Here is a 25,603-nt window from a genome sequence, read left to right as displayed (position 1 = left end):
ATGGTAGGGATTATCTCGTTGGTTAGTTGGGCTCATCTGCCTGGTTGTGTCCCCTCCCAACCCATTGCGCCCTCCCCAGTCTGTTCCCTGAGAAGGCGCTGATGCTGTTCAGCAAGAGCTAGAACATCAGCGTGTTACACACTTTGTCTGCACAAAGAGCAGAGAGCCCCCTCACCCCAGAAACTTGCTGGAAATGAACTTTAGTAAGGAAACAGGACAGGCTGGAGAGATCAGTCGCAGGCAGCTAAGTATACGATCAGCCAACGGTTTACATGTGACCAGCTCTTTTTAACCCCTTTTCCCTCTGTTTCCCATGTTTGTTGCTCCCCAACCCACCTTGATCCCTTCCTTTCCTTTGCCTTTGGTCCTTTCCTAGACACGCCATCAGGAAGGGGAAGATGACTTTCAGATCTTTAATTTTCCTACGGTGATTCCATCCAAGGACACTCCGGATACTCAATGGGGTCTATCAAACAATTTCTCAACCTAAGGTTGGTCATCTTCTCATGGGATGTGTCACCCTCTCATCCCTTTTGACTTCTTTGACTATTTTCCTTTCAAGGTACTGGCAGCTTGGGCCGACACAGCCGGAACAAGCTATTTGCAGTCAACTCTCCAGGGGAACTGCGGATGTTCTGGAGTAGGAAGATATCGAGGTGGAGCTATCCGAGATGGCAGGTATGTCCCGGGAGACCTATCCCCTTCCTGAGGAGGATCATAGCCAGGCAGGACACCACTTTTCTCTAAGCTAATATGGGACACCTGTGGTCACACAACCAAACACCTTGTGGGGGCTTTTGGTACTGTTTCGGCTTATTTCACAAACTCTGCAGTATCACTTTCTCCATAGGAGTCTCTTCAGGGCAATACTCACTTCCTTATTCCTCAGGCTATAGATGACAGGGTTAAGCATGGGGGTCACAGCTGTGTAAAACAGGGCAAGGTATTTGTCAGTGTCTGCAGAGTCTCTTGACCGTCGTTTGAAGTACACAACCATCGCGGAGCCATAGAAGAGAGTCACCACCCCGAGGTGTGAGGAGCAGGTGGAAAAGGCTTTGCGTCTGCCCAGAACTGAGGGCATTCTCAGGATTGCCCTGACAATTTGCGTGTAAGAAACAACTATCAAGGAAAAGGGGAGGACTGCAAAGAGCAGGATGATGGTGTGCAGCATCACTCGGTTCCAGAAAGTGTCTGCACAGGCGAGTTCCAAGAGAGGGGGCACGTCACAGAAGAAGTGATGAAGGGCACGGGAGGCACAGAAGGGCAAAGTGAAAACCTGGTATGTCTGCCCTGCCTGTACTGGTATGACAGCCAGCCATGACCCCACTACCAGTGTGACACAGAGCCTCCCATTCATGATGAGCCATAGTGCAGGGGGTCACAGATGGCTACATAGCGGTCGTAGGCCATGGCAGCCAGGAGAAGGCTTTCGGTGCTTCCCAGCAAAACCAGGAAATACAGTTGGGCAGCACAGCCAAGGAAGGAGATCCTGCCGTCTCCCGTCAGGAAAGCCAGCAGCATTTTTGGCAGCGTGATGGAGATATAGCAGATTTCCAGGAAGGATAAATTCCTCAGGAAGAAATACATGGGGCTGTGGAGGTTTGGGTCTACCAAAGTGATGAACACGATGAGGCCATTCCCTACAAGGACCATGAGGTAGATGATCAGGAAGACTGTGAAGCACAAGTCTTGCAGGTTGGCCTGGTCAGAAAATCCCAGAAGAAGAAATTCAGGTCCGGCTGTGTGATTCTCCAAGCCTTTTCTTTGGGGCATTTTCTGTCTACAGAGCAATCCAAACACCACGCTCACTGGACAGTGGCAGTGGCCCATCCACCATCCCACACCCCTCAAGCACAGCGAAAGACTGCAGACGCCAGCGCAGGTGTGACTGCAGTGTTAGCAAAGCCCCAACAAGATCTGCATGGCTGTATGGGAGTCTACCACCAGGTGCTTGTTGAGAAAGGGCTTCTAAGAGGAAAACAGAACAGGGATGTTCAGTCCAAATCATGGAGTTTGGCAGTATGGACCGGAAAAATGTGTCTTTCCTTCTTGAGAGGAGATGTTCTAAAAAGCGTTGTCTGTTGGTAGATGAGGGAAGGGAAGGGAAGGGAAGGGAAGGGAAGGGAAGGGAAGGGAAGGGAAGGGAAGGGAAGGTAAGGGAAGGGAAGGGAAGGTAAGGTAAGGGAAGGGAAGGGAAGGGAAGGGAAGGGAAGGGAAGGGAAGGGAAGGGAAGGGAAGGGAAGGGAAGGGAAGGGAAGGGAAGGGAAGGGAAGGGAAGGGAAGGGAAGGGAAGGGAAGGGAAGGGAAGGGAAGGGAAGGGAAGGGAAGGGAAGGGAAGGGAAGGGAAGGGAAGGGAAGGGAAGGGAAGGGAAGGGAAGGGAAGGGAAGGGAAGGGAAGGGAAGGGAAGGGAAGGGAAGGGAAGGGAAGGGAAGGGAAGGGAAGGGAAGGGAAGGGAAGGGAAGGGAAGGGAAGGGAAGGGAAAGGGAAGGCAAGGGCAAGGCAAGGGTAAGGCAACACCAGATTTCACTCTTAGATTGTAGTGAGAGAGATTTACCTCAGCTCTTCTGAGACATAAGAACTCATCTCCTGAAGCTCTGTCCACACACGGTGAGCAGGGAGACATGCTTTGGATCCAAATTTTTCATTTCTACATGGCTGACAGGTGAACTCTATCAGAAAGAAAACAAACTTCTCTCTGTCCATGAATCAGAAACATTGATGGGGCATTTCAACACGGCAGAAAAGGTGCTATTTGTGCATCTATCCCAATCCCTCAGGGTGCTAAAAGGAGCCACTGTGCAACACTGTCTCAAAGAGCTTTCAATGCATCCCAAAACAAAGGTGATCAAAGGCAGAAGAGTGGAGATTAGAGGGTGATCTCCCAAGGTATGTGGTTTTCCTGAAAAGGTCAGGCTTTTATGACTTCTGAAGGAGCTCTGTGCAGTTCCCTGTTCCTGACCTTGCTACTCTGTCGCATGGATTTATGGCAGTTTACCGAGGGCTCGGTCGCTCTGATGCCAAGGCAGAGATGTTTCCCAGGCCCCTGGAAGCCCTTGCAGAGCTGAGCGATGCTCTCATTGACTGGGAAACTGAGCCTTCCCCTCTGCATTTCCCACAGCACACGGACTTCTCGTGCATCACACCGGAAGAACGTGAGCCATTAACAAGCAGCTCTGCAGTAGCAGGTTGCTTCTTGTGAATAACAGACTCAAACAAAGGGTTTCTAAAAGTTTTGATTTGATGTGGAGAAGGCATGTTCTCTTCCAGCACTGAGGGTGCTGGCTGCGTCTCTGCAGCACCCGCTGACTGCCTTCCAGAAGTCGTCTTAAACTCTGATGTATCGATAATGAGAAGAGCTGGTTAGAAAACATGTCATAAAAGCGTTCCCATTAGCCAAGTGAAAAACACACCAAGTTTGGTCCAAGAGGTCGCTTGAATTCACAGACACCCAGTCTTAAGAGCATGATTTTTTTTTCTTTTGTTTTTAATATTCTCTTCCTACTGTTCCTGCCTATTTTGGTGAGTTTTATCCATGGAGTTCTCTTAGAGCTGCCCTTTGAAATCTCCAAGAGAAAATCAGGGTTTATGTGAGGGAAAAGTGACCACGATCTCTTTCCTAATCTCACAACTTATGCACGCCAATGCACAGGAGCATTAAATACTTTTTATTTCCTGAAATACTGTCAGATATTACATTTAGTGTACACAAGTTTTTAACAGAAAGCAGCCGCTTATAGGCAGCTTTTCCATAATCAGCACTGTCTGCTCCTTTCACTCCCCTCCCCACCCAACCCTACAGCATCTTCTTTCTCAGCGCTTCACAGGATCACACACAGTGCATGGTTTGGACTGGCTTTGGCGTGGGAAACTGCTGGAGGACTCTTTACCCAGGGACTGTCTCAGCAACAGTGTTTCTCCAAGCTGAACCAAACCTGCTCCTCTGAGCCCAGCCAAGCCCCACAGATGCCTGCAGCTGCCGTGGCAGTGGCTGTGCTGCCACGGGCTCTCAGCACTTCAAAGCGTGCCAAAAGGGAGTTACCATTGTCAGAAGCCACAATGCAGGGACACGCTCCTCACTCCATGATGCTGCAGGAGACGGTGCAGACCTCTCTTCCTTTCTGTCATTTCCCTGGAAAACACCTGGATGGGGTTCCCCGGACTCTGCCACTCCTGTTCCCACCTGGTTATAAGTCAGTGAAGAACCCCAGGAGAGAAGAGAGCAATGCTGGTGCGACCAGTGCTCCTCCCCGGACACCCACAGCATCATTACCAACTTGAGAAAGACTGTCAGAAAAATGATTATAAGGGTCTGAGCAACTTCCAGAACATGACTTTTGAAAACAGAGAAATTGAGAAATGAGATTTAGCTGCTCAAAGGAAAACTGCTAAGCTTGTAAGAAGGGGGAGGTGGGAGGGGAAGGCAAGAAAGGAGCAGTAAAGAAGCAAATTCAATCTGTGTTTAGCTTTAATTTGCAGAAATGGAAAAGGCTGCTCCGCAACGCCTCCTCCCTGGGCCTCCAACTTGGGTGTGCCCTGTATTAGCTCCAAGGTGGAGATGGTCTTGAGAGGTCAAACTCCAATTGCTTATGCTGTCTGAATCCAGGTTCACCTTCAAAGAGGGTGTGGAGAGAAAGCTTGCGTTGGAGGTTCATGGGAAGGTAAGAAGGCCTGTGTCACAGAATCACAGAAACACAGAATGGTCAGGGTTGGAAGGGACCTCTGGAGATCGTCTAGTCCAACCCCCCTGCCAGAGCAGGGTCACCTACAGCAGTTGCACAGGATGGCGTCCAGGCGGGTTTTGAATGTCTCCAGGGTAGGAGACTCCACAACCTCTGTGGGCAGCCTCTTCCAGTTCTCTGCCACCCTCAAAGAAAAGAAGTTCCTCCTCATGTTAAGATGGAACTTCCTATGTTCAAGTTTGTGCCCGTTACCTCTTGTCCTATCACTGGGCACCGCTGGAAAAATACTGGTCCCATCCCCCTGGCACTCTCCCTTTAAGTATTTATAAGCATTAATAAGATCCACCCTCAGTCTTCTTTTCTCCAGACTAAAAAGACCCAAGTCCCTCAGCCTTTCCTCATAGGAGAGATTTTCTAATCCCCTAATCATTTTTGTAGCCCTTTCATGTAGTCCTTTCAGGGCACTGCACATATCTATGTTTGTACAGATTGCTGTGGCCCCAGGGCCCCCCAAACGGATGAGTGTGTCTGACCAAGGCAGCCTTGCGTGGCTATATAGGGGAGAGCTCCCAGGGGAGAGCATCTCCTGCCCTTGAGTGAGGTTCATGCAGTCCTTGATTTCTTACTCTGAAACTCTACGCATGGGTTCAACCCTGCCGTTCAGCCAGTTCTTCACGCAGCACACCGTGTACCTGGACAAGTTCTCCAGAAGGATGCTGTGAGAGAAGCTATCAAAAGCCTTATGAAAAGCCACAACGACTACATCCCCCACTTTCCATTCATCCACTAGGTAGGTGACCTTACTGTGGGCCGTGGTGAATCGCTTCTTTCTCTTGATGTTAACTCCTTCTCCCAGGTGGGCATTAGGGCTCTAGAAGGCCACCAGTTCAGGCTGGGCTCTTCACTGTCCAAGAAGGGCACTCTGTGCAGCAGAGCTGAGATAGTTTCCTAGCAAAGTCCGAGATAATAAGAGGAGGAGAAAGCCTAAGCTCTGACTCCATGAAGAGCAAGTAGAAGTGTTGGAGGTCGTCTGGCCAAAGATTCCTTATGACAGGGGAATCCTTTCCCACCACTATCACTGGATGGAACTCTATGGACATTTCCTGAAGTGTTTGAGTGCAAAAAGCCCAAAGAAAGTCGTTTAGTTTCCACACCGTGCCTTCCTGGTGGGCCTTCCTGGTGACTGTGCCTGGGTCCAAGCTCATCACAGTGCTTCACCCAGCCATGAGACTTCTCTTGCCTATCACCTGCACAGACAGATGGGACCTCACAATCTACATCCAAGCCATTTTCCTTTTTATGGCCTGCGAGTTTCTCAGACAGAACTGGCTTCATAGTCACCTTCACAGATACCTGCCTGTTACGCAGCTGTGAGATTGTGATGCACAACTGACATAAGAGGAACTTCCTCACCATCACCCACCCTGTCACCTACAAGCTGATCTGACATCTCATCTCACATTCACCTTCCAGCACCATGTGACTACTCCAGGACATCACAGTCTCTGCATTCACTCTTCCTCACGGGGAAAAACAGCTCCGAGTGAGGGTGAGAGGACAGGTGGAAGGTTAGGGGTTTGGAGGGAGGGTGCTGGGGCTTAGGGGGTTGGGGTTTCTGTTAGCAGTTTGAGTTCAGGAGAACCCGAAATTCTGGTGAGAATTTCTACTTTGTGCTCAGGGTAGGGCGAGGGGTAAGAGCTTCCCTTTTAGGGTTGGGGATCAGGGTGAGGCTCAGGGTGAGGGTTTGGGATTCATCTTAGGTCTTCTTGTAATTGATGTGAGTACTGGTCAGCTTTGTGGGTTAGGGGGTGGGGTTAGGGCTGGAGGTGAGGGCCAGGGTTAAGGCTAGCATGGCATGAGTAGGGACCTCACAGACAGCAACCAAGCGCTGTCCCTCTCACACACCTCTCCTTTGAAGTTCCCTCCACTCCCTTCTCTCTGATGAAACCCTCACTCTTCTTGAGCACCTCACAATGCTGCTTCTCAGCAGCCAGATTCCTCCAGCAGAAATGACATCCCAACCTACTCTCCAGAAAGGACACTTTTGCCTTCATCTTCCTCTTGCCTGCCCCCAACCTCTCATCTCATCTCCCTGGCCTTTCCCTCCGAAACCTCACAATCCCTCTCCTCTTTCTACCTCCTGGGAAACATGAGTGAGGCTTAGGAGAGGGGTTGAAGAGGAAGGGAGGTCGAGGGACAGGATGAGGGAGTTGGGTTATGGTTTAGGCTTGAGGCACCTGAGGGTTTCAGCTTTGGCATTAGTGTTCAGGGAAGGGCTAAAGATGAGAGGTCTCGGATAGGTGTAAGGGTCAGGGTAGAGGCAAAGGTTTGGGGTGAGCTGGGCAGTGCCAGGTCTGAGAAGCAAAGGGCACTCTGCGTGCTTCTGCCCTTGTGGAGACCAGAAGGAAACCTCAGCTCCTGGTGACCGAAAGCATCACCATTTCAATGGGCTGCGGATCAGCACTGGGCCCCTTGGCTTGACAGGGCACATCCAAGGGGCTACACGACACAGGACGTCTCTGCCACCTTTCTTTGTCATCCCCAAATCGCTGCCTCTGAGTTTCTGCTCCAATCAGCCCCCAGGGAAGCCCGCTTCAATTCCCTGAAACAGCTTCATCACCCACAGCCTCAGCAGACCCTGCTAAACCTCCAAGCCTCTTTATTCCTGCCATGGCCCTCCACTCCTGGTGACTTTCCCCTGGGAGCTTGTTAGTGTGCAGCAACTGTAATGAGTTTATTCTTGCATCTCAATTTCTGTACGGTTGCAGAGGGATTTTTAGGAGAGTCTGTCTTTGAGGAAGAGTTTTGCAAAGTCTGACGATGTTAACAAGCACATGATGGAACACAGGTTCTTTTCTTTCTCAGTCGTGACTCAATACTGCTTTCCACATTGACAAATGATTTTTTATTTGACAGTCAAATGTTGCCCACAACACCCCAACTTCATTTGCTAGAGGTGAGCATGGGATAAGGAGGCAGAGGCAGCCAGGTAGATGTGACCACAGGAAGATGGGCAGGGAGATCACGAGAGACATGAGTTGGTGACAAGGCTCTGGGCTGGGAATTTGGCCAAGAATGGATGCTGAGCTCTGCTCGAGAACCTGAGAAATTTTGTCAACATTTAAAAAGTTAGGAGCACTTTGTCACTCGCTGAAGTGATTGAATACTTCTACTAAAACTAATGAATTTTCCCCAAGACATGTCAAATGTAAATTTTATTATACATTCAGTAATTTCTGGCCATATGCTCTTTCCTTAGTCCTCAGGATTTTTGTCCTCTCCTTACTCATTGTTCCTTCAGTCATCTCTCACTGCTCTGACCTTCAGGGAGTTGCTGCTTTCCCCTTCGTGGAGCTAAAAGCTCTCCTGTCTTCTGGTAATCTGCTGAATTAACTCTTAAACCAACTTGCAAACTGTGTATATATTAATCTTTTCCTCTTCTCTTGCCTAAAGTGTGTCATGTATGGTCATTGCTTGAGGAAACTGGACCTTATTGGAGGTTTGGACTTGGCATACACTTGAGAAGTGTGTTGCTTCTTTTTCTTAATTTTCTTAATATTATTAAATTATTAATATAATTAATTTTAAATTAATTATAATTTATTATTCATTAATTAACAATTGTATTTTACTTGTGGTTTTTCAAAATTAATAAGGATCCTGTGTCTATTTACAGCCAAGCCTCAGGGTAAATCACGCGGGAATTGGTGCAAAGGAGCTGTTAACATTCGTCTACAGAGTTCAGTGCAGAAATGTGATGTAGGAAAAGAATGCAAGTCCCAGGCGGCCCCCGAGAGAAGTGGTGGGGTTGGGGAGGTGGGGAGGAAAGTTGTACAGACAGTGGGGGACCTCGAGGAGACAGCTGTTGCTGCCTCTGCAGATCTGCTCAGGACACCCTCTGCTTCAATATCAGTTGGAGAAAGCTGCCAGCACTTCTGTACACTGAAAACATAAAATAAAATATGCTTCAAAATTAAAACCACTTTTTTTTTAAGTTCACATTGAAATTTTCCACTGTAAGTAGACTCCCGAGACCTCTCCAATTAGCTGTACAAGCCTGGAAGCCCTGCAGAAAATTACAGAAGAGATGTTGCTCATTTGGGCTTTCTGCACTTTAACGAGCCCCATGGTGTATTTGGTGCTGAGCCCATGAACCTCAGATACTGAGAGGAGATTGAACAACTGTCCAGGAGTTAAAGTCAGCAGCAAACGCCAAAGTGTGTTGGAGCATTAATTGGCCCCACAGAGGGCCATTCCAGAGCAAGCCTCCCCATGGGTTTGTTAGAGCAGAAAACTGGAGGCTGTGATTACAGGTAGGGAAAGGCACTGTGCAGGTGGATCTGATGCTGAGTAACGATGCCTTGATGTATTTTATCATGCCAAGCGGTGTCGCAGAGGGAAATATTTGACATGGTTATGATTTACAGTGATAAAAAATTTATAAGTGTTTAAGGTAGACCAAGAGGTTGAATTTTAGCAGCACTTAATCATTCACTGGTTTACAGGTTTGCAAAGTGATTTAACAGAATAAATGAACAGTGACTTAATTACAGATTCAAAGATGTAAGATTCACACTAATGTACTATAGAGTATTCCAAATCAATACATATACATATGGGCAAGAAGACACATCTCAAGTTAATCACAGAATCACAGAATCACAGAATTATCAGAGTTGGAAGGGACCTCTAGAGATCATCTAGTCCAACTCCCCTGCTAAAGCAGGATTGCCCAGAGCACATGACTCAGGACTGCATCCAGGCGGGTCTTGAAAATCTCCAGGGAAGGGGACTCCACAACCTCCCTGGGCAGCCTGTTCCAGTGCTCTGTCACCCTCACCGTATAGAAGTTTTTCCGTGTATTTGAACGGAACTTCCTGTGTTCTAACTTGTGCCCATTGCCCCTCGTCCTGTCTCTTGGAACCATTGAAAAGAGCCTGGCGCCATCCTCCTTCAACCCACCCTTTAGATACTTGTACGCCATAATAAGGTCTCCCCTCAGCCTTCTCTTCTCCAGGCTAAAGAGTCCCAGCTCTCTCAGCCTTTCCCCATAAGGGAGATGCTCCAAGCCCTTAATCATCTTAGTTGCCCTTCGCTGGACTCGCTCCAGCAGTTCCCTGTCCCTCTTGAACTGGGGAGCCCAAAACTGGACACAGTATTCCAGTTGTGGCCTCACCAGTGCAGAGTAGAGGGGGAGAATGACCTCCCTCGACCTACTGGCCACACTCTTCCCTATGCAGCCCAGGATTCCATTGCCCTTTTTGGCGACAAGGGCACATTGCTGGGCCATGGATAATTTACTGTCTACCACAACCCCCAGATCCTTCTCCTCAGAACTACTTCCCAGCAGGTCCGCCCCTAACCTGTACTGGTGCCTAGCATTCTTCCTCCCCAGGTGCAGGACCTTGCACTTGCTTTTGTTGAACCGCATTAGGTTCTTCTCTGCCCAGCTCTCCAGCCTGTCCAGGTCACGCTGGATAGCAGCACGGCCCTCTGGGGTGTCAGCCACCCCACCCAGTTTGGTATCATCAGCAAACTTGCTGAGGATACACTCTGTCCCCTCATCCAGGTCATTAATGAATATATTAAACAAAATTGGACCGAGTATTGACCCCTGGGGGACACCACTGGTTACAGGCCTCCAACTAGACTCTGTGCCGCTGATCACAACCCTCTGAGTTCTGTCCCACAGCCAAATCTCAATCCACCTCACTGTCACCTCATCTAGCCCATACTTCCTCAGCTTCCTAATGAGGATGTCATGGGAGACAGTGTCAAAAGCCTTGCTAAAGTCAAGGTAGATGACATCCACGACTTTCCCCTCATCCAGCCAACTTTAATATACTTTTTGTGAATAATGAGGCAAAGGTCATTCATCAGACACGATGGCCCCGAAAACAGAGAACTAACAATCTTCACAAGTTGAGCAGAAACCCCTGTCTTCACAAGACTTCCCCCACACAGATGAATCCTGCATTATCGAGATGAGTTTTTTCTCCTGAGTGACACAAGAGAGAAGCAAGTGTTAGCCATATCAGTTCTTTGAGCACAAGGCCTCCATTATCCAGACTCCACATTATCCACCCCTTGGCTACAGCCATATCTCAAGGTACTTGTGTTTGAGACGTTCCTCAGTGAGGCTCAGAGGGCCTCCCCTGTCTTTGGTCTCTCACCATTTGTTTCAGGGAATTTACAAGTCATCTCCTACAGTGATGAGTGGCAGCGTGACTTCATTCAGGCCATGATAGTCCACTGTTAGCCTCCACTCTCCATTAGATTTTCGCACTGGCCATATGGGACCATGAAAGGGTGAGTGGGTCTTGCTGATGACTGCTTGAGTCTCTAGTTGACAAATCAGCTTATGGATGGGAATCCGAGAGTCTTGGTTAGTGCCATATTGCAGCTGATGCACCGTTGTTGTACTGATTAGCACGTGTCCCATGCCAGCTCCTTGGGAAGATTAACCCTATCCCCACCAGACCGAGGACAATGGTACTGCAGAGCTCTGGGCATTCACAACACAGCCCGAGCCCCGCCGAAGGGCACAGGAACTTGTCGGGGCCAGAGAGAAGGGTTGCCAGCGTCCTCATCAGCCCTGGGGCTAGAGGCTAGAGATTGCCTGAGCACTGTAGGACACTGACACTCTTGACCTATTCTCCTGTGCTGGGTATCCTCATCCCCACCCGCATAAGGCCCCTGTCTGACAGACCCCTCTCCAGCGCAGCACAAGAATCCTGGTCCTAGGGCTCCTCAGGCAGCTCCTGCTACCCAGTGGCAGGACAGTTTGCCCTGAGCTGGTGCAGTCAGAAACATGGTTTTCTTTCTCGTTCATTCCTGCTCCGCACACAGTCTGCCCTGATCTTCTCTTGAGATGTCCCTGTTCCCCAGAGAGCCTTTGCCCAGGTGAATGCATCTGAGCTGGCCTGACCGGCTGTTCTGATGCTCTGCCGAGCGAGGTGGCTGTGGTGCCCTGGGACTATGGGGTGGCTACCTATTGGCTGTGCTGGTCAAGCTGGAAGCAGAGTGGTAGTGAAAAGATATTGGCAGTGTGCAGCAGAGCATTGAGAAAGCCACTGCCCCAGACAGCTGCTGCCATGTGGACACAAGCTCTGCTGCTCATGAAGATCCTGTACTGCAGGGGTTTGCTGATGGCAACACAGCGGTCATAGGCCATGACAGTGAGAGGGAAGAAAAGAAAAAACACTTGGGCAGCACATCCCGAGTACGAGATGGTCCTGGTGTCCCAAAGGGAATTGGGTATGGATTTGGGGAGAGCATTGGAGATGGAGCCCAGGTCGAGGAGGGACAGGTTGAAGTGGAAGAAAAAGGTGCAAAACACTTGGAAAGTTCAGTTCCTTGGGTTTGTTTTGTACCTCAACTGTATCAAGGAGAGCCCAGTCTTCAGGCACCACACTCAGGACATCCCCTTTTATTGCAGAGGTGTTATTAAGGAGGCAAGAAGTGACACACAGTTCTTCAAGGATCAGACACAACAGGACTGAGTCGCACGTGAAGAACTCTGAACCCAAGCAATTACCTCTAAGTATGATAACCAGAGGCGGGGGGTGGGGTGGGGGGAGGGGGGATTAGAGGCCAAGTCTAAAATACATCCTGGGAAACCTGCAGAGAAGGGGAGGCAAATTATTGTTAATGGTGTCTTAATGGTGCAAGATCCATGGGATCACTTTCCTCAGGGCATCCTTGAGCTCCTTGTTCCTCATGCTGTAGATGAGGGGGTTCACTGCTGGAGGCACCACCGAGTACAGAAATGATATCACTAAATCCAGGTCTGGGAAGGAGATGGAGGGGGGCTTCAGGTAAGCAAAAAATGAAGTGCTGATGAAGAAGGAGACCACAGCCAAGTGAGGGAGGCACGTGGAAAAGGCTTTGTGGCGTCCCTGCTCCAAGGGCATCCTCAGCACAACCCTGAAGATCTGCACATAGAAGAGCACAATGAAAAGAGAACACATAGAGAATACACAGGCGCTAAGAACAATAAGACCAACTTCCCTGAGGTAGTCTGAGTCAGAGCAGGAGAGCTTGAGGATTTGGGGGATTTCACAGAAGAACTGGTCCAAGGCAATGCCGTGGCAGAAAGGTAGTGAAAATGTATGTGTAGTGTGCAGCAGAGCATCAAGAAATCCACTGCCCCAGGCAGCTGCTGCCATGTGGACACAAGCTCTGCTGCCCAGGAGGGTCCCATAGTGCAGGGGTTTGCAGATGGCCACGTAGCGGTCATAGGCCATGACAGTGAGAAGAAAATATTCTGCTGAGATAAAAAATAGAAATACAGATACCTGTGCAGCACATCCCCCATAGGAGATGTCCCTGGTGTCCCAGAGGGAATTGGCCATGGCTTTGGGGACAGTGACAGAGATGGAGCCCAGGTCAAGGAGGGAGAGGTTGAGGAGGAAGAAGTACATGGGGGTGTGGAGGTGGTGGTCGCAGGCGATGGCAGTGATGATGAGGCCGTTGCCCAGGAGGGCAGCCAGGTAGATGCCCAGGAAGAGCCAGAAGGGCAAGAGCTGCAGCTCCCGTGTGTCTGCGAATGCCAGCAGGAGGAACTCAGTGATGGAGCTGCTGTTGGCCATCTGTTGCCTCTTGCCACAGGGTCATGTCCAGTGAGGAAAAGACAGTGACAAGTTAGGGTATACCTCTCTCAGGAAAACCTACTTTTTTTTTAGAAATCCCTCAAAATGCCTCTGTCTTTTCACTAACACTTTTGTGCAGCTCCCTTTTCCTTGAGCTGCGACTGGTACTGGCTGAGGCTGCCAGGAGAGCAGGGGTGCTGCTGAGGGCTCTGGAGAAGTCAGTTCTGCCATACAGCAAATGTTCAACATGAACACAGGGTGATTTCAGATGAAATCTGCTTCTGATAGAGAAGAGCTTTTTACCATTGTTGCTCCCAATTCACTCAACTACAGCATAGAACTCTGGAGATTTTGATTTGTTTAATTTGTTCGAGTTGCCCCACCACACTGGAGCATTGTTTTTAAAACAGATTTTTTTTGCATTTCTGCTGTACTGGAAGTGAAATATTGTGAGTCCTGAGATGCAAAAGGGGCTGTCTCTTAGTATAGAGTGAGACGTGTCTTCTCCATGGGGCTCCTGGATGACACAGAAAGGCTACGGCAGAGCGGTGCGCTGATGGAGAGCAGCCTGCAGCCCAGCAGCCCCTCCACACCCAAGAAAGAGAGGAATATCCTAAAGATGGGGTGTCCTGAGGTGGGGGTGGAGGGTGCTGGGGGTGTATGTGAACTCAGTCCCAGACCCTCCCATGGCAGTGCTCAGAGCCTGCAGTCTTGGTGGGAAAAGGCAGCACAGAGAACCGGGGAAACATGGAGAAATGCCTCAATGTCCCTGCCAAGGCAGGCAGGACAGGGACAGGCAGATGGTCACTCAGGAATTTCTCCTCCCCGGGGCTGGGGCTGCTGAGGAGGCCACTCAGGCAGAAAGGCCACAGCCTGGAGGGCAGAGGCTCTGCTGGGTGGAAGAGGAGAAAGAGGCTTTGCTCTGGGGAAGGCTTCTGCCCTGCTGGGGATGGCAGGAAGGTGCCCGAATCCCCCCTCCCTCGGCATTTCTGGTAGCACCACCCTCTCCCTCCCTCCCTCCATCTCTGTTTCCTAAACCTGTCCCTGCTGGGAGCTGCTTCTCTGTCCCCACCTCTGTGCCCCCTCATCACTCACAGACCTCATCCCACCCTTTGCGGGCTCAGCTCTGCTTTGCAGACACCTCCCAAAGGAGGGGCACTGCCCATGGGCATCTCCACGGTAGCAGGAGCCAACCAGCATGTCACAAAGCCTGAGGAAGCTGGAAAGGGGATGCTGGTGCTACGTGCAGACTGATGGGTGCTGAAGGCACTTGCTGAGGTTCCTCGTAAACCTCAGAGTGGTGGCTTAGGAGCCCCAGCCCTTTTCTAAGCCAGCCAGCCTTATCTCCATTCCCATGCAGACAAACCAGCGAAAAATTCCAAGCACAGCTTCAAGAAAGAACAGGCTTGAGCAGGACAAGGCTGCCCTGGTCATACTCATGTAAAGTCCCCTCCAGAGAAGTCTCGGTTGTGAGCAGGGGCTAAGAGCAGCCCTGACCCACCCATCACCCCCTTGACAGGCAGAAGGACCCTACCCTGCCGTGGGTCACTCCGTCTACCCAGAGCTTCTCCCTGCAGCGCCGTGGGGAGCTCCCTGGGCAGGCTGAGTGCTGAGCCCGGCAGCAGCAGAGTCCCTGACGCGGCATACAGCTCCCAGGGGTGGAGGGACACAGCTCTGAAGGACAGCCCGGGGCACCCTGGGGTGCACCCCATGGCTTCCCACCCCAGCAGCCATCCTTGGCAGAAGGGAGGTGGCATGCCCTGTCCTTCTGGCAATTTTGGCAGCTAATAACAGCTCCACAAAATGTCCTCCTCCTCTGCGCTAGAGAAGCCGGCAGAAACACTGAGACACAACCTCCCAGCCATGAGCTGGGCCAGCTGTAGAGGAGCCCTCCAGGGTTCTCCTCTGCCTTGCCCTGCAGCCAGAGACTTACCATGTTAAGGGCTGTTGGGGGATTTCTCCTGCAGTGAGATTTAAGCTGTCTTCCCGCTTCAGAGAGCTGTTGAAATCGAGTTCTCTCCTTTTCCCTTGTCACCTGCAGGCAGTGCCCCCGGCCCTGCTGGGCTTTGCAGAGGAGCTGCTCCTGGGCAGAGCTGTCTCAGTGCAGCACTGCCCGGTTGCCACCAGCTCCCCCTGTCCTAGGAGCCTGGATCAGCTCAGGAGAAGAGACCCAGCCCAAGGGGTCACTGTCTCCGCCCCAGCTCCCTGGAGATATCCCTGGTGTTCCAGGTCACCCCTGGGGAATGTCCTTTGCAGTCAGCAGAAGGAATCACCAATTGTCCCTCTCTAAAGAGCAGAGAGACTGACTCCAGCAGCATGGTTTGTCACAGCAGAGTGTGGTTGCCTGCAAAGGCTGTAAATGTTCCCCTCTGGAAATGCCATTACTGCCCTAAATGAAAGGACACACAGGGTGGGACAGGGAGGGGTTGGCTTCCCCTGTGCAGGGCAGCGATTCAGCTGAGGGAATGCAGGCGTCTCATCCCAAGCTGGAAGCCCTCGGGCTAAAGCAGTATTCACTTCCCCCTCATCATCACAGCCATAGCCTGAGACCACCGCCTCCACACCCCCATGTACTCCTTCCTCCTCAGCCTCTCCCTGCTGGACCTTGGCACCATCTCTACCACTCTCCCCAAATCCATGGGCAGTTCCCTCTGGGACACCAGGGCCATCTCTTACACGGGATGTGCTGCACAGGCCTTTCTCTTTGTCTCCTTGGTGTGAGCTTAGTGCGCTCTTCTCACTGTCACGGTGTAACAGAGTTAATTTTCTTTCTAATTTTTGCTGTGTTTTCAGACTGGGTATGAAAGGAATGTCAATGATGCGTATTGGTTTAGCTGTTGCTAAGTGATGTCTATACTGGTCAAGGATTTTTATCAGCTTCCCACAGAATCTGGGAAGAAGCACATACATAACATGATGATGTCATGCTCAGTGTGTAAATGGAGGTTTGCTGGTGCAAAGAATCTGTGATTTCCGCTTGGATTGCTCTGGGAAACCAATTCACCAGGCAGCAAGAGCGACATGTGCCTGGCATATTCTTCTACCATTCTTGTTAGGGTTATTTTCCTTTATTGTTCTATTAAACTGTCTTTATCTTAATCCACAAGGGTGGTTTTTTTCCCCTTTCTCATCTTTTTCTCTCTCTTCTCCCTACCCCTCTAGGGTAGAAGGGGGGCTGAGAGAGAGGCTGCCTGGTCCTATTTGCTGGCTGGCCTGAAAACATGACACAAGGCCTACGACCACTAGCTTGCCATCTGCAAACCCTTGTCCTGTGAGACCCTGATGAGCAGCGGGACTTGTGTCAAAATGACAACAGCAGCCTGGCGCAGCAGTTTTTTCCATGCTCTGCTGCACAACGCTAATATATTTTTCCTTACCAGTCCACCAAGGCAATGCCATGGACCAGTTCTTCTGATAAATTCCCAAAGACCCTCAAGCTTTCCTGCTCAGAATGTCACCTCAGGGAGGTTGGGGTCTTGGGTTTAGTCTCTGTTTAGCTTTTCATACAATCATAGCACCATCTAGGTTGGAAGGGACCTTCAAGATCATCAAGTCCAACCATCAAACTAACACTGCCAAAGCCACCACTAAACCATGGCCCTCAGCACCACATCTACCGGTCTTTTAAATACCTCCAGGGGTGGTGATTACATCACTTCCATCTCTGAAGACGTTTTTCCTAATGCCCAGTCTAAACCTCCCCTGGCGCAACTTGAAGATGTTTCCTCTTGTGCCATCACTTGTTACTTGGGAGAAGAGACCGACCCCCACCTTTCTACAACCTCCTTTCAGGTAGTTATAGAGAGCGATAAAGCCTCCTCCAAGCCTCCTTTTCTCCTGACTAAACAACCCCAGTTCCCTCAGCTGCACCTCATAAGACGTTCTCTAGACCCCTCACCAGCTTGGTTGCCCTTCTCCGGACACTCTTCAGCACCTAAAGGCCTTTCTTGAAGTGCACGGCCCAAAACTGAACAAAGTATTTGATGTGGGACGTCACCAGTGACGAGTACAGGGGAATCACTGCCCTAGTCCTGCTGGCCACGCTATTCCTCATACAGGCAAGGATGCTCTTGGCCTTCTTGGGCTTTTAGGTGTTTTGTTTCATTGTGCTGTCCTGTGTGCAGGTCTTCAGGGCCATGCCCAAGATCCCTTCCAAGCAGGGACAGCACAATGCCTTTTCCACAGTCTGTGCCTCACCTGTCCATGGTCTCCCTTTTTGTCAGCACCTCAGCTCTTGCCTACTGGAAACCTCCCTCCATCTCCTCCTTGGTTCACAAACCAAAACTTGGATTCATCTCATCTCAGCTAAGACATTAGCCTCTTGTGTTCTGGTGTCTGACCCAAAACCTTCTACCCTTCTCTAAGCAGGGCTGCCTACAGCCCGTTGCCCATGACCCTGTCCAGACAGCTTTTGAATGTCTCCAAGCAGGGAGAGGCCACAACCTCTCTGGACACCCTGTGCCAGCGCTCAGTCACCCTCACTGTCAAAAAGTGTTTCCAGATGTTCAGAGGGAACCTCCTGTGTTTCAGGTTGTGCCCGTTACCTCTGGTCTTCTCACTAGGCAAGAGTGAAAAGAGCTTGTTTCTGCCTTTACACCCTCCCTTCAGAGGTGCCTTCCACCCACAACCGTTCTGGCATTCTGCGATTCCCTGTGAGTTAGCCAAGGGTCAGCCTTCCTTGCTCCATAGTTTCCCTCTGGTCTCGGGGGAGACTGATTGCTGAAGGCTGGTCTTACCAGTAAAGATGGAGGTGAAGAAGGCACTGCGTCCTTTGGACTTTGCCATGTCCTTCATCACCTGCTTCCTTGTCCCATTAAACAGAGGGGCTGAACTCCAGGGCTCTGGTCCTGCCTGTTGCCCCGCTCCCTCTTTGCAGGACCCTGAATTCCACCAACTCATGGTCACTGCAGCCAAGGCTGCCCCCAGCCTTCATTTCCCCAACCAGTCCTTCCTTTTTCTTTATAATTCGGAGGTTTAGCACAGCATCTCTGATATCAGCTCCCTGCCCTGTCCCTCCAAAACCTCACAATCCTTCCCCTCCTTCTACCTCCTGGGAAACATGAGTGAGGCTAACAAGAGGGGTTGAAGAGGAAGGGAGGTTGAGGGACAGGATGAGGGAGTTGGGTTAGGGTTTAGGCTTGAGGCACCTGGTGAGGGTTTCATCTTTGGCATTAGTGTTCAGGGAAGGGCTAAAGATGAGAGCTCCAGGTTAGGTGTTTGGGTTAGGGTAGAGGCAAAGGTTTGGGGTGAGCTGGGCAGTGCCAGGTCTGAGAGGCAAGGGGGTGTAGGCACTCTGCATGCTTCTGCCCTTGTGGTAGACTGAGGGAAACCTCAGCTCCTGGTGACCAAAAGCATCACCATTTCAATGGTCTGGGGATCAGCACTGGGCCCCTCGGCTTGACAGGGCACATCCAAGGGGCTACATGACACAGGACGTCTCGGCCTCCTTTCTTTGTCATCCCAAAATCACTGCCTCTGAGTTTCTGCTCCAATCAGCCCCCAGGGAAGCCCTCTTCAATTCCCTGAAACAGCTTCATCACCCACAGCCTCAGCAGACCCTGCTAAACCTCCAAGCCTCTTTATTCCTGCCATGGCCCTCCACTCCCTGTGACTTTCCCCTGGGAGCTTGTTAGTGTGCAGCAACTGTAATGAGTTTATTCTTGCATCTCAATTTCTGTACGGTTGCAGAGGGATTTTTAGGAGAGTGTGTCTTTGAGGAAGAGTTTTGCAAAGTCTGATGATGTTAACAAGCACATGATGGAACACAGGTTCTTTTCTTTCTCAGTTCTGACTCAGTATTGATTTCCACATTGACAAGTGATTTTTCATTTGACTGTCAAATGATGCCCACAGCACCCCAACTTCATTTGCTAGAGGTGGCCATGGGATCAGGAGGCAGAGGCAGCCAGGTAGATGTGACCACAGGAAGATGGGCACGGAGATCGCGAGAGACATGAGTTGGTGACAAGGCTCTGGGCTGGGAATTTGGCCAAGAATGGATGCTGAGCTCTGCCTGAGAACCTGAGAAATTTTGTCAACGTTTAAAAAGCTATGAGCACTTTGTCACTCGCTGAAGTGATAGAATACTAAAACTAATAAATTTTCCCCGAGTCATGTCAAATGGAGAATTTTAATATATGTTCAGTATTTTTTGGCCATATCTTCTTTCCTCAGTCGTGAGGATTTTTGTCCTCTCCTTCCACATTGTTTCTTCAGTCACCTCTCACCGCTGTGACCTTCAGGGAGTTGCTGCTTTCCCCTTCAAGGAGCTTAAAGCTCTCCTGTGTTCTGGTAGTCTGCTGAATTAACTCTTAAACCAACTTGCAAACTGTGTATATATTAATCTTTTCCTCTTCTCTTGCCTAAAGTGTGTCATGTACGGTCATTGCTTGAGGAAACTGGACCTTATTGGAGGTTTGGACCTGGCATGCAGTTGAGGAGCGTGTTGCTTCTTTTTATTAATTTATTAATTTAATAAGAAATATTGGTTTATCATATACTTGATAAAAATCAATTATAATTTATTGATTAATAATTAATAATTGTATTTTACTTGTGGTTGTTCAATATTAATTACAAACCTGTATCTATTTACAGACAACTCTCAGGTTAAATCATGCGGGAATTGGTACAAAGAAGCTGTAACAGTGATCTACAGAGTTCAGTGCAGAAATGTGATGTAGGAAAAGAATGCAAGTCCCAGGCGGCCCCCGAGAGAAGTGGTGGGGTTGGGGAGGTGGGGAGGAAAGTTGTACATACAGTGGGGGACCCCGAGGGGACAGCTGTTGCTGCCTCTGCAGATCTGCTCAGGACACCCTCTGCTTCAGTATCAGTTGGAGAAAGCTGCCAGCACTTCTGTACACTGAAAACATAAAATAAAATATGCTTCAAAATTAAAACCAATTTTTTTTTCAGTTCACATTCAAATCTTCCACTGTAAGCAGACTCCTGAGACCTCTCCAATTAGCTGTACAAGCCTGGAAGCCCTGCAGAAAATTACAGAAGAGATGTTGCTCATTTGGGCTTTCTGCACTTTAACGAGCCCCATGGTGTATTTGGAGCTGAGCCCGTGAACCTCAGATACTGAGAGTGAACAACCTGTCCAGGAGTTAAAGTCAGCAGCAAACGCCAAAGTGTGTTGGAGCATTAATTGGCCCCACAGAGGGCCATTCCAGAGCAAGCCTCCCCATGGGTTTGTTAGAGCAGAGGGAAATATTTGACACAGTTATGATTTACAGTGATTAAAAATTTATTAGTGATTTAAGGTAGATCAAGAGGTGGAATTTTAGCAGCACTTAATCATTAACCAATTTAGAGGTTTGCAAAGTGATTTGACAAGATAATCGAACAGCGATTTAGCTACAGATTCGAAGATGGCAAGATTCACACTAACGTACTATAGAGTATTCCAAATCAATACATATACATATGGGCAAGAGCACACGTCTCAAGTTAATACATATGCACATAAGGAAAGCGTATAAGTGCGCATGCACATACACCTCCACACAGACAGAGGTCTTTGATTCCTGGAATCAGGAATTTCATAATAGCATATTAGCTATAATGATAATAAATTCATAATGGCTCTAAAAAACCAATAGGTACTGCTTTTAACTCCTACGCGTACATGGACAAACAGCAGAATATCCACATCCACAAAGCTAATGTGTATATCACAAACACATAGGTGGAGGGGTGGGTGGGAGAGAGGCTAGCCTATAGTTAGAATTTCCCTTTCCCGAGTTTAGGATAAATACTCACAATGCATCAGTGTTCCTCAAAGGGCAGTAGTTGAGGCTCGAGAGGGATTCTCTCACCCTTGCCTTCTAGTCCTCGAGGTGTCAGCCTGAGCGGTGTCCCCACTCAGAGGAGATACTTGCCACAGCCCACTGTGATCCAGAAGAGCTCAAAGGGTCTTTGCTAGAATCACTATTTGTAGGATTTGGGAGAATTGACTTTTGTCAGATACTTTTCCAGTCCGGACCAGCTCAGACAATGCAATATTCCAGTACTTTCAACCAGAAAGTACGCAAGCCCAGAAGTTGCAAGGACTTGGGGTCCTGGTATTCCCTTTCTTTGTGGTCACGACCCATATGTTGTGAGTGGTGATGGGTTGTACTTATTATCTCCAAAGTGTAGGACCGTAGGGATCAGGCACACTATTGTGTTCTGGTCCATTGTGTTCCACCTTTTCTATCTTTCATGGTACACCATTATGTATTGTTCTGGTCCAGTGTGTTATTTTGTGGATTAGGTGGGGAGGAAATCACGGCATGTACCAAGTGGCCTGGGAGGAGGGGGGTTCCCCACCACAATCTGCCCGTGACTAATATTAATTTATCTGGTCTGTAGAGCTGCTGTTTTGTTGCCTCTTGTCTCTATGCCTATAAACATGGAATGCCTCAGTCTAAGTAGAATTTGAGGGAGATTTTGTGTTTCGTTAGTTCCTCAGCATTTTGTTAAATGTGGTTAAGTGGCATTATATACACAGGGATATTTTCACAGGAATGCAGTTTGTTTAGCCATCCTCCAAACTGCAATGTATAAGACAATATTTAACAAAAAGCATAATATAACAGCAGTCAGTAAGATCACGATTGGCTGTAACACCGGGTTTAGTATTCCAGTTGCCCTTGGAGACCATCCAAACAGGACTTCCCACCAGTGGTGTTCTTGTCCTCCTTTGACACTTTTTAACACTCAGTGTATTTCTTCAACATCTCTGTAGCCTGTGATAATAGTTTTTTATCTAGTCTCTTTTGTTCGCTGTGGAAGGTTGATTAAATCCAGGTGGTGAAGGAGTTGTTTGATTATACTTAGACGCATTCTGATAGGTGTGGGCTGTAGCTGGTGATATATCATGTAATCAAAAGACAAATCATCATGAATAGTTATTGGTACAGAGAAAATAAAATCACAACCCACAATTAGGAACAGGTTGCATACACATAAGTTGAGCTGATTGGTTATGTTGGAAGCAAGATCATCTATCAATAAAGGTTCACACAATGTTTGCATGCAGGCATGTCCTTTTCCAATGTCTATGACGACAGTTTCGGGAATCTCATTTGGGTGGATTTCAAGGTGGCAGATGTTTTGTTCTGTATCTTAACAGATGTCTTCAGCTTCAAGAGTGTTACTTTCGCAAATGAAACCTTGTTGGTCTCTCACAGTGCATGCGTTGACATCAACCATTTGCCACTTTCCTCCTTTTGATGGGCCTACACTCTGTGCTCTAAGGGACAGAGTACAGTTCCATTGTGATTTAGTCCTAATGCAGTGATTGTATATATAGTGTACACCGAAGCATTGCGTATTGTGAGGATGAAGGCAATAATCTTATCACTTTGTGATAAATATCTGATCGGAGCCATTGATTTGCTCCCAAGGCTGATAAAGATGACTGTAGTGGACGTTCCAATTTGGTCAGGTCATCGGTAGTAGCAGTTAGTCTGTTCACTAGGACTTCAGCATCTATGCAATTCACTACTCCCGATCCCGTCCCCAGTAATGCAGTGGTGTCCCATCATATAAATTGGGATTGTTTATCGTTAAAAGATGGTTCATGTAACCATGTTATGTTGTCAGGAGTGATTGATCATAGTTATCTTCATACAACAGGACCATGGGGACTGGGCAGACTACTGTGTTCTGGTCCGTTGCTCTCCACCTTTACTATCTTTCATGGTAGACCATTATGTATCGTTATGGTCCCGTGTATTATTATGTGGCCCAGACATTGGAAGAACTGCTCTCTCCTGGGCACTTCCCGACCAGTCCAGAGCCTCCCTTGCTCTCCCCCACCTCCCCTGCCCTCTCCCCAGCCCAGCAGAGCAGCCCAGTCTGGGCTGGCCCCACAGCAGCACTGGCCACAGGGTACTGCGGGGTTCTGGGCACTCCCCCCACAGCCCCAGCCCCTCGGAAGGCCACAGCAGCTGCTGGCGGGCAGAGCGGGCTCTCAGCCTCCCCACCAGCCCAGGGCTGGAGCTGGCCCCAAGTGCCAGCAGAGCCCGCTCACTCTTGGGCTCTCCTGCATTCAGCTGCGGGGCATCCCCCGCCCACACTGCCTCTGCCCCGCTCGGCCTCCCCGCCTGCCCTGCTCCCCAGCACAGCACCAGAGTCCTGGGGCTCCTCAGGCAGCTCCCCCACCTCTCCAGTCTCCCTTCCCTGGGCCCGCTGCATCTTCACTGCCTCCCACGGCACAGCACAGTCCTGCTTTGTGGGCACCTGCTTTGGTGCTTTCTCCTGGAGGGACTTCATCTTGAGGGTGTTTCACCTTCTGAGTCTCCATTCCCTTCCCACCCCAGAGGACATGGAGTGTCCCCATCCTCCCCTGACTACTCCAGATTCCTTTCCACATGGACTGACATCTGCCATCAGCCCCACCATACCTGTGACAGCTTGAGGAGGGTGACAAGGAGGTCCTGCATGACCTCTCATGCACCTCAAAGCGAATAAGAGAGCCTTCAACTGTTAGGTGACTTAAAGATCTCATTGATACCATGATTTTATTCTCCCAAACACAGGGAGAAAACAAGGTGGAAAGACACTTGGAATGTCCAGTTCCTTGGGTTTGGTTTTAACAGCAAATATATGAGGAGAATCCAACCTTCAGGCACCACACTCAGGACATCCCCTTTTTTTGCAGAGATGCTATTAGGGAGGCAAAAGGTGACACATACTTCTTCAAGGATCACACATGACAGGACAGAGACGCAAGAGAAGTGCTGTGAACACAAGCAATTACCTCTAAGTATGACTATCAGAGAAAAGAAATACACAGGTCTTCCTAAAATACTTTCTGCGTACCACACAAAGAAGGGGAAGAGGATTCCTGTTGATGGTGCAAGACCCCTTGGATCAGTCTCCACGGGGCATTCTTGAGCTCCTGGTTCCTCATGCTGTAGATGAGAGGGTTCACTGCTGGAGGCACCACAGAGTACATAACAGCCATCACCAGATCCAGCAATGGGGAGGAGATGGAGGGGGGCTTCAGGTAAGCAAAGAATGAAGTGCTGACAAAGAGGGAGACCACAGCCAGGTGAGGGAGGCACGTGGAAAAAGCTTTGTGCCGTCCCTGAACAGAGGGCATCCTCAGCACCGCCCTGAAGATCTGCACATAGGAAACAACAATGAAAACAAAGCACACAGAGAATAAACAGTCACTAAGTACAATAAGCCCAGCTTTCCTGAGATAGACTATGTCTGTGCAGGAGAGCTTGAGGATCTGGGGGATTTCACAGAAGAACTGGTCCAAGGCATTGCCCTGGCAGAGTGGTATGGAAAATGTGTTGGCCGTGTGCAGCACACCATGAACAAACCCACTGCCCCAGGCAGCTGCTGCCATGTGGACACAAGTTCTGCTTCCCAGGAGGGTCCCATAGTGCAGGGGTTTGCAGATGGCCACGTAGCGGTCATAGGCCATGACGGTCAGAAGATAAAACTCTGCTCCAATCAAGAAGACAAGCAGAAAGACCTGTGCAGCACACCCCTCATAGGAGATGGCCCTGGTGTCCCAGAGGGAATTGGCCATGGCTTTGGGGACAGTGACAGAGATGGAGCCCAGGTCGAGGAGGGAGAGGTTGAGGAGGAAGAAGTACATGGGGTTGTGGAGGCGGTGGTCACAGGCGATGGCAGTGATGATGAGGCCGTTGCCCAGGAGAGCAGCCAGGTAGATGCCCAGGAAGAGCCAGAAGTGCAAGAGCTGCAGCTCCCGTGTGTCTGCGAATGCCAGCAGGAGGAACTGGGTGATGGAGCTGCTGTTGGACATTTGTTCCCCCTGAACAGAGGGGCCTGTTGAAGGAGGAAAAAACAGTGAGGAGTTAGGATAGACACCTCTGAGCAGAACCTGTTCCGTATGTTACAGTATGGTCCCCCAAGTGAACTCTGTCCTTCCAGGAAGATGTTTGTGCAGATCCTGGTGTGATCCTGGTTTGTGTGGGCTGAGGGTGCAGTGGGAAGCACAGGACTCTGCTGTGGGCTCCAGAGGAGTCAGTCGTGCTGTGCAGCAATGGGCAGACAGGAACCAGGAGTGATCGCAGGTTAAGCCTACCGCTGATATGAAAGAGCTTTTGACCATTGTCACTCCCAGTTCCCCTGGCGGCAGAACACAGATGTGGGTTGGGGGTTTTGTTTATTTTGCTCCTGTTACCCCTGTCCCACCAGAGGAGTCATTTCTGAAGAAAAAAGTCCCTGGTATTTTTATTACACTACAAGTGCTATTTGGAGAATCCTGGGAGGCAATAGGACAGAGCCTTAGTGCAGAAGGAGGAGACCAAGATGGATGGACAGACCATCTGTCCATCCCATCTCATCTCAGCTGAAGAAAG

At 49.6% G+C, this 25,603-nt stretch overlaps 3 protein-coding genes across 3 annotated transcripts; all 3 read right to left on the bottom strand.

Moving 5' to 3' along the window:
• Positions 1–835: 835 nt before the first annotated feature.
• Positions 836–1,773, bottom strand: LOC309683980 (olfactory receptor 10AG1-like; the record flags this gene model as incomplete). The annotated part of the gene is given in 2 exon segments (XM_082499945.1): positions 836–1,365; positions 1,368–1,773. Coding segments are annotated over 2 exon segments (936 nt in total).
• A 10,565-nt stretch (positions 1,774–12,338) lies between these two features.
• Positions 12,339–13,271, bottom strand: LOC309683851 (olfactory receptor 14C36-like; the record flags this gene model as incomplete). The annotated part of the gene is made up of 1 exon (XM_082499844.1): positions 12,339–13,271. The coding sequence occupies one exon, from the start codon at positions 13,269–13,271 to the stop codon at positions 12,339–12,341; it is 933 nt and encodes a 310-aa protein (XP_082355970.1).
• A 10,792-nt stretch (positions 13,272–24,063) lies between these two features.
• Positions 24,064–25,044, bottom strand: LOC309683850 (olfactory receptor 14A16-like; the record flags this gene model as incomplete). The annotated part of the gene is made up of 1 exon (XM_082499843.1): positions 24,064–25,044. The coding sequence occupies one exon, from the start codon at positions 25,042–25,044 to the stop codon at positions 24,064–24,066; it is 981 nt and encodes a 326-aa protein (XP_082355969.1).
• Positions 25,045–25,603: the final 559 nt, after the last annotated feature.

This window comes from Vanellus vanellus (genome assembly GCF_965231255.1).
Source record: "Vanellus vanellus genome assembly, contig: HAP1_SCAFFOLD_35, whole genome shotgun sequence".
Classification (NCBI taxonomy): Eukaryota; Metazoa; Chordata; class Aves; order Charadriiformes; family Charadriidae; genus Vanellus; species Vanellus vanellus.
This window is presented reverse-complemented; position numbering and strand designations above follow the sequence as displayed.